The following is a 9,595-nucleotide window of genomic DNA, read 5'->3' on the forward strand; positions in this document are numbered from 1 at the left end:
ATCCCACTTCACATCTCTTCTTCCTTGATTTTTAGTTGTAATTCAATACTTTAATATTCACTGATTTCCTTGAAAGAGTGAGCATCTTTCTTGACGAATAGCTGCCACGCAAGAAGAAATGCAAGCATTTTTAAAAAGCAAGGGATGGAAGATTAGGAATACTTCAGAGCTCAAATGACTGGTATGTTTCAATCTTGCCCATAGTGAAGAACAGCAAAACTGGAATATCTTGTTTAAACCAGAAGAATGCAAAAAGTAAGACATTTGAGGAATAAGGATGTAAACAAAAATAAAGTGTGAGAAAAACATTCTAAACTTACACTACAATTAAAAGCCTCTGCTAAAACATTTTCTTAATGTTTCATGTGGACCTTTGGAAACTTATCATATGTTTTTAAATCATTTAAGTTCTGTCTTTTAAATTCTAGACATGAGAATTAGGGTTAGCACTCCAATTAAGATGGAAGAACTGAAAATAAAGAAAGGTGATATTTTTTCCTATCTTGGACCCTGCAGTAAAATTATCCATAACATCACCTTTGAAGAATTTCTGTATGAGATTTCTATCCCAAATATCTTCATTCTGCTTCACAAAGACAACTGAAAGCATAACATAGAAACAAAATACAGGCTGCCAGCAATGTAAACTCAGTTCTGTGGTCCCCAGAATAAGAAAGGGCAGGCATGTTAAATCAGTGGCCCTTCTGGAATACGTATGAGCAAAGATGGAGAAATGCAATGCAAAACAGTACTGATTCACTCCTGTCTTCCTCTTGTCTGAAAACTGCTCTTTCCCAGTTATGAATCTCTCTGAGAAACTGTTACTTTCTGGTTTAAGAAGTGAACATCAGCTCATCCTAAAATTCCATGACTGGGTTAAGTTCAAAGCAATTCATTCACTTTTTGAGTAACCCAATTTATAGGCGAATTAGGGCAGATATTTTGTACTATGGTTTGCTTTTGGAGTGAAGACCAAACCTTCAGTACAAGTGGCAGAAAAGAAGAATTAACAAGATCCATCTTTCAGTCGTAAAAGATTTCACTGCTCTGTAGTGGATTTCATGCTATGCAGTTGCCATCTTGGGAAATGGCAAGAGACAGATCAAACAAATGGATCTTACCAAGGAAACAAGTGACATTTCTGCATAAGACCTGTAGAGTGCTATCAGGAAATTGCATGATTTTTGATTAACACACTTAATATTCAGGAATGGACTGAAAACAGACAGGTAATAAAGCAGCAGCTTAGCTTCAAAACCACATTTGAAAATGACATTCATGAGGGTAATAAAGCTTACCACTAGGCACAGAACTAAGCCAGAAAATCTGGAACCAAGCATTCCCCTGGTTCAGGACATCTACCCTACCTTTCTTGCAAGCCCACGGATTTAACTGTTAGAGTAGCTGGATCTGTCTCCACTTTAATGTCCATTACACAGTCAAAGACTGGGGTCTCTGGTACAGGATCCAAGTCTAGGAAGTCATCCTCATTTTTATCTTCTGTCCACTCTGAGTACGTGAACGAAGGCTGCCGGCTCACAGATTGGCGTCTGTCCTCCTGGAGCGGAAAGGGGGGGTCTGGACGAGCTCTGAGCAGATGCCAAAACTGGAGGAAATAAACATTTAAAAAAACTCTTTCTGGTTGATGCCAGTCCTTGCACACAGCTTAGAGGATGGGTCACAAGGACAGCATCCCAATTCATTATGATGCATCAGAATTGGATAGTATCAAAGAGGACAGGAACGTTCTATGCAGGAATAGCTTTGTAATGTGTTACAAGGATTCAAATCTGCTTTCAGCCACAGAGGTTTCCACAGAGCTGGTCAGGCTCAGGAATACAGCGGAAGCAGAATGTGCTTGTGATCATCACATGCAAGCCAACGTGACACCACTGCCCTTTTGTTCACTTGCTTACCTTTCACAGACTTGTTTACAAAATCAGAATGTACTATAAATACCTCTCCTCACTTAATGTTCTTTTTCACCTAAAATGCAGATACACTTGATTTAAGGTAAACACAACTTTCCTGAGCTGCGCATCTTTGATAATCTGGCAGCCTAGTCTAAATTCATGTATAAGTCAATCATTTTTTGTAAGTCTAAAGTTGGATGCAACTTGTTTTGAGTCTCAGAGCACCAAAATAATTTTTTTTGCATTAGTGAAGCATGTTTTGCAATGTAATTGTCAGACTTAAACATGATATAGTCATATAATAATAAATCCTGAGAAATTCTAGGACAAATGAGGTATTAAAATTTTGTATTATATATTAATTAGGGGTTTGAAATGGCGTATATCTAAGAAAATATTCTACCATATTGTTTTAGATGGATGCGTGGTAGGCTGAATGATTTTGAGATATTATCATTTGAGTGTTTAATCCTATGTACAGACCTCAGATAAAAAAGTCGAGTTCACTTCTGAATTCCAAAACCTGAAACATAAGGCCAATTTCATCCCTCCAGCGTTGAAGCAGGAGAAGCATCATTCAGGCTGAGTGTCATGAAAAGTGTCTTGCACAGACACGTACCCTTTTGAAACTAAGAAGAACGAGTTGCATTTACCAAAGTAAGTTCTCTTCCGTACTTTTCTGTAATGGCTTTTAAGTGGGCAGTTGAAATTAGAGAATGTGCCAACAAAAAAGGTCAAATTTTCAGCTTGCACAGGGTTTTCAGCAGAAATTTTTCCACGTGTCTTTACATACTCTTGTTTTTCTGAGTCTACAGAATGAAAAGTGAAGCAAGTTTCCACTTCTGTCTACACTGAGTTTTAGAGATCGTTAGACTCTCAAAAAAAGCCGTATTCACTCAACAGTTACTGCAATCACAATGCTGTTGTTTCAGTTGATCAAAGCAAGCAGCAATTACAAAAGCAAAGAGAAACGTGATTGCTACATAATGTAGAAAATGGATAGCATCACCAACACAAACCTCAAGCACGCTACCCAGCCTGTTATTTTCACTGTGACCAGTAAACTTCCAATACATTCTGGTGTCTGGACATTCTCAGAAAAGCACGTCAAACTTTAGCTGAGATCTACTCCCTTGAAAAATTTGTTCCATGTGTATCATAGTCACAGACTGCCCGATGCAAAAAAGAACTAAATTTTATCATGTGCACAGGCAAGACAGAGCCCCACTTCTTTTCATATTTCTTCTGAAAATCCTTTTCTCTGCATTGTTAGGTGTCCCAATAGTTATTGCTCTAAGATTAAGGCAACAAAGTAGCTCTATAAACAGGCATTTCTCCTCCCTTTTCCAGGTAACTGCTAGGGCTTTAGTGTAAGTAACCACACTTACTGAATAAGAAAATACATAAGGTGTTTTAATTGATATGCCATCTAGCATGCATGGTAGCGAGGGACTAGTGGGTCAGGTCCATCTATAAAGAAAGAAGAGTACATTTAGGAATAAAAAAATTAATTATAACGGCACTCTTCAATGTAAAACACCTCTTCAATGAGGCTTCTAGGCAGCACATCACTTAAAAAACCACTCGAAAAACAGCAACAACAGAAAGCAAAATGAAACAAAAAATCCTTAGTTGAGACAAAGAAGAAAACAGTCTTCATGCAACTGTCTGTTGTCTACGAGGCTAGTATTTCAGAAATCCTGCTTAGGTACATCACTACATCATTTCCAGTGTTCTGCTAGTGACTATTTTACACTTATTCCCTAAACACTGGCAAAGAGACATTTTCAAATTGCTGCTCAGCATGACCTGCGAAGAGAAGGAGACCAAGATAATAAGCAGGAAGAGACCAGGTTCATATGCTCTCTGAACAGTTCCTCCTAATGTCACTATCAGAGAGAAGATTCTGGGAAAGATGGACCATTGCTCTGACTGCACAGGACGTGTACTGTGTTCCAATGTTATGACTGCAATTTTAAGAGCAGCTACAGAGGTGAAACCACAAGATATGATGGCCACAAGCTGCAGAATGGGAAATTAAGATCAGACATTAAAATAAACTTCTTCCCCAAGCGTGCCACATGGTTAAAGCATAATATCTAGATATCTAGAGAGGTGATACATCTCTTTCCCTGAAGGTTTTCAAAACCCATGTAGAAAAGTGTTTGGCTACCTTACTAAGTGTTGGCAGCAGCCCCGTCTCAAAACCAGATGTTGGATTGGCAAACTCAACTCCAGATCTCCCCTCCAACTAACCTGTGATTCTAAGATATAATTGATTATACTGCATATCAGTCCAACTGCACGCACATTGCATGGCTTCAGCTTCCTGAGTGGCCTGAAAATATTCTACTATAAGGACAGGAGGTGATTATTTTCTACCTGCATTTCCATCCTAACAGAACAGTGTAGAGGGATAAGAAATGTCATATTTAGTTATAGCTCCCTAAAATGAAAGAATTTTCCCCAGCTTTTCCATCTAATGCACACCTTTGTGACATTTACACAGTGGAGAAAAGCAGTGCAATCCTCCTGCTCCACAGTGGTTGTCAGTTAACTAGGTTAATGGTCATGCCACTAATCTTGCCCTGCACCTGGGGTCTTGGCCTATATCTATCTACAAAAGCATTACTCTGGTAAGTATACTGGTGCTCTGCAACAGCTCCTTCTACCACTTCAGTCAACAGATGCTCTGCATAAGGCAGCAATTTTAGATGGTTCCTTTACTGGACCACATGCTTTCTATTCTAAATGAAAACACAGCCCATCTGTAGATAGAGAAAATAAAAACCGTCACTGTAATCCACAATTAATCAAGAAATTGAGTAAGGATAAACGTAGTCATGATTCCTCTATGTAAAGCATGCCACTAATTTTATAGAAATAGTCCTGAAGGTGTTGCTTTAAAATCATCCTGAGGATAACATCAATAACTTTCAGTAAACTAGACATTTTATAAAAACTCACTTGAAAAAGTGCATGAAACAGCTTGCACAGTACTGTACTTACCAGAGATCCAACAAGTAGCAGTCCTAGAGAAACTAAGGACAGCAGGATATACGATATCACAACATTCCCAATTCTAGTTAGATCCTGCAAAACAACAGAATTGATATCATAAAGTGCTTTAAGACACAGCATAACATCTGCATACGTGTTCTTGATATTTACCATTCTTGGATTTTCCATGTAGACTAATCATATCTGTGAAAGCTGCCAACACCACCAATAGAAAAATGCCAGGCTTTCAAGAAGATTCAAATTGAAACCACATCTTAAGGTGGTTTCCACTGTGAGGACTGTTGCAGAACAATGAACATGTCCTCACCTTATATATTCCCAAAATTGAAATTCGGAATCACTGCTGGATTTTGCAGCCTGGATCCGTGTTACATTGCCCCAGTCAATTTAATTTTATTCCCTGGCAGAATGCTTTGAACTATGTTTAGTACTGCTTCTGTGTTTATAGGTTCTTACATAAAAGCCAGGCACAGAGGACTTTGTCATCAGGTTCATTTACAGCACTTCACTTGCAGTGAAATTCACTCCACAGTTCTGGTCATATTTAGGCACATCAGAGTTCATCCTTACTCTCAGTACTATGTGTAAAATATGATTTTAATGAACTTTAGTGTGCAAGGAAATTTACTATTTCTGATCTACCAGTAATGCTAGAGAAAATTAATAGTTAAGAGCTCTTGTTTATTTAAATGTCAAATTTGTTTGACCTTACTGTTTTCAAGTCTAAATTTATATGGTGAGTAATGCTATAATAAATAATTTTTAAAGATATGCATGAACATCTGCACAGAGGCACACTTGGGTGTTCTTGTGGTGCTTTCTACAAATCACTTTCCTCCATGCTGAACTCACAGAACATTCATTTTAAGTCAAAATCTTATAAATCAGTGATTTTATGCAAGAAAAATAAATTGTTAATGATAGATTGACTGAAAATAAGAAATAAGCAGTGCTCTGTAACGAGCTTTGATTATGCATCATAGTAAATGCAACTGAGAAAGGACAAAGCACCTCTTTTAAATAAAAAGAGCAAGTGACATGCAGCTCAAACACTTAAGGGAATACAGAAAGCAGTCTCCACTGTACTTCAGCCACAAGAGGTACTGAGTAAGATTTCCTATTTGTACTGCATAGCTTCCTTTACAAAGATTACATACAATGAATCTAAACATTCTGAGGGCAATTATATTTCATCTGATTTTTGTCAGTAGCTGCTCACCGCTTAATTTATGCTCTGTCCATAATAGCAAAATCTGCACTGGGTATAATTAGCCCAGTAATTAATCAAATGAATCATACTGGTATCTGTGTCATTATGCCATGGTGAGAAGCTAAGCAATTTTACTGAGGTAGCTTTGTAGATGTAATTGTACGTGTACTCCTCATATACCTGAAATATTTTTACATGTACAGATATGTTTTAAACTGAATAAAAACAGAATTTAGTGACTGAGCATTTCACAGTTTGCATCCTTTGTGTGGATTCATCCATTTCTTCCAAGAATTTAAGCTTCTATCTCTCCCAATAAAAGGAGTTCCACGCTCTCCCTTCATGCAGATGAAGCATTATAAGGCTGATCTCTCATTGGTTTGTTTCATTTGCAATAATTTGCACAGTAGGAAAAAAAATTCCTATGTTTATCTAACATCATAGCCAAAAATCTGGCCCTGTTTTTTGAAGACAAAATACGGATCTATTTTCAGAAAACATTTTCCACTATTTCAGAACACACACACACAATGCACAATCACTACATTATTAGAAACACACATGTATTACACATTTAGTCCAAAGACATAAGCATCAACTAAGGCTACTGACAACAACCATCCCAACAGAGAGATGAGCAAAGACACTTACCCCTCCTTGATCTGACAAAAACTGTTCAAATGGGGTAAGCAAGTAAAACAGCATGTCAAAGGCATTCTGAGCTGCTGAGATGGTCCCAAAAGTGCTGTACCACAGCATCATGCAGAGAAGCTGTGCAATCAATCAGACAAAAACATAATGAGTTCTCCTCATTATACATTTCTTTTCAAGACTGCATAATTAACTAATTTACTTGTCATTGAGTTTATGTTGATCATCATTGTTGCTTTAAGAATTCAGGTATTTTCCAGACTCTAACTTAACAAAAATAGAAAGATCGAGTGATAAATGCTCAGCCAGCATGATCTAGATGCTTATCAACGAGAACAGAAAGCTTACTCTGATCTACACTAGCAAAATGACTGTACCTCTAAAGAGCAATGATCCCTCTGACTTCTGAATTTTCAGAATTACTACTTTTAAATCAAAACTGCAATTCAGTGAACTTTTTATATTATTAAAATGTGTATCTCACACTATGCAAAACTTTCACAAATGGCCTTGTCCAAATACTTATCCCTATAAAAACACACATACTGAAGCATTTCATTTCAATCACTTAAGGTTGCCGTATACTACACAATTAACACAAAATAATAAAAGCAATAATATTATATTTAATGCTCTCACAGAACTCACTTCCTATCTCAAAAGACTTTAAAAAGGATGCACTACTCAGACCATTTTTCAACGTGACTGTTATTTACCCTCATATAGATCAGCTGCAGAAGATTCATCTGTTGTGAGATGGTGAGATTTTTAAAAGGGAAGAGAATGGGACAAGAGACTGGGAAACCCAAAGCAGGGGCTGTTAGCAAAGAAAGGGTGAGGCAGGTGGCTGCAGAAATAAGACAACTACAGTTAAATCCACTGTTATGTCCACCATGAATCCTGCAAAGCCAAGAAAGCTTATAAGAAGCGTCCCATCATTTCAAAGCGACAAGAAGCTTCCTTACCAGTATCTGAGAGAGGACAAACAGATACATGCTGTCTCCAGTCATTAATCCATTCCACCAGGCAGCCCAAGCAAGCAGTGCAGTTTTCTGGGTGGTTTTCAGCGACTGCTCCTTCCTGTTCAGCTGTTCTTGTTGCTCTTGAGCTTCACCCATTGACTCCATCACAGCTGGATTGTAAAGACCTTCACATGAAAACAACATGTGCAGGGAATGAATAGCACATAACCCTGCAGCCACTGCGAATGCTGCTGGAGCTATTGTTTTCCTAAAGACGATGGGTACATCTCAGTTCTGCATCAGTAAGTGCAGCTCAGGGTTGCGAGCGTCACAATCTATTAGCATAGCTGTATTCACCTGCCTTTGTCAGAAAAAAGCGAGTGTGGGTGGATAAATTATTTTCCTCTTTCTTTCCAGAGGGGCAGATCCTAGGCTTTGTTGTTAATACATTCTCATTGACATTGCTGCACCTTTTTGTTTTCTACTCTTAAAGTAACCATCTATCCTACTTTCTAGTTCCAGCCACATGGTGGCATTTTGTTCCTCCCTGCCTCAGTTTCTTCCTTTCCCATTATTTCTCTTTGCCTAATGTGATTAAAAAATTCTGAGATAGAGACTCATGCTCACATGTGCCTTTGTAGCTCTGGATTTTGACTAGGTGTCCATGGCACTAGTAAAGGACAAATTATAATAACCTACTTTTTGGCTGGATTTGTATTTAGGAGTTATTTGATAACACTGCAGTGCTATTTCATTTAATGGACATATGCACTGGTGTGGTGAACTCCGCAGCAGCATTATTTTAAACATAATGCATAGACAATAATTAAGATAATAATTAGATAAAAGATCAGACCCATCTGAAGTAAGTACTAGTGATCTACATCATTCCACCTGATCAAAATCCCAAGGTTGCTCTATCCACAATATTATCCTTAAGCCAAAGCAAGCCATGAGTGCCCCAGGTAATGGCAACGTTGTTGGCCTTCCTGTGGTTTGTGGAGGTGAGGTTTCTACCGAATGCTTCCTTCAGGTATTTCTCTCCATGTGTCAGAATAGTCATAATGTCAGAAAAGCATCCATAAATGAGGCACAACTCTAATTAGGCAAATGAAACATTCATGGCATCAGTCTGGACATCAGTATGACAAAGATTCAGGGAAACGCACTGTTTAATCTCTAAATCATGACAGCAGACAGGAACATGGGCTTTTAATTTCTAGGAGATTCTTATTCCCACTCTGTGGTTGTTTTCTCTCCCTTCACTGAAATAGACCTTATGACATCCCTGCATAAATGAACAAGGCACTTGGGAAACATTAATGATTTCCTACAATGCTCTCTATTCCCTTAGCTGCCCCAAACCAAAAAGGTCGTCAGTGTGTACTACCCAGTACTTATGCAAGAGATCAGGTTACTTGTTTCTTATATGCAAACTATCTCCACTCAGTTTGTGATGGGGAATAGCCTAAGAAGGCTGTGAGGGGTCTAAGTGGCTCTGGGTAGTTATTTTCACCATCTTTTTGCAGGTATTTCTCAGGAAGTATGAAAATGCACATCTAGATGCACACACTCAGCTATACAAGCTGTACACCATAGGTATATGTGGAATTAACTGATAGACTATTAGCCAGGGAAGACTCAGCACAGCAATCAGCACCAATACCATCTTTTTCATATTAAACATATGCCAATAAAACATGGAAATAGATGAAAGTAAAAAGGTAAAAATAGACAACAACAATTCCAGCCTGTATTTCTCACAGTGGTAAATTTCTCTTCACTTTCATTCGTACACCTCAAATGCTGGAAGACATGAGCTATGAAGTAGCACTTGT

The 9,595-nt window shown here is 38.1% G+C and overlaps 1 protein-coding gene across 1 annotated transcript in view; it reads right to left on the minus strand.

Moving 5' to 3' along the window:
• Positions 1-7,961, minus strand: part of PTPN5 (protein tyrosine phosphatase non-receptor type 5) — a gene marked incomplete at both ends in the record, with an annotated part of 30,465 nt that extends 22,504 nt beyond the window's left edge. The window contains 4 exons of the mRNA XM_079537918.1: positions 1,368-1,606; positions 4,923-5,006; positions 6,796-6,915; positions 7,761-7,961. Of these exons, the coding sequence (XP_079394044.1) occupies positions 1,368-1,606; positions 4,923-5,006; positions 6,796-6,915; positions 7,761-7,961 (644 nt within the window). The remainder of the gene's footprint in view (positions 1-1,367; positions 1,607-4,922; positions 5,007-6,795; positions 6,916-7,760) is intronic.
• Positions 7,962-9,595: the final 1,634 nt, after the last annotated feature.

This window comes from Tetrao urogallus (genome assembly GCF_951394365.1).
Source record: "Tetrao urogallus genome assembly, chromosome: 6".
NCBI classification, from domain to species: Eukaryota; Metazoa; Chordata; class Aves; order Galliformes; family Phasianidae; genus Tetrao; species Tetrao urogallus.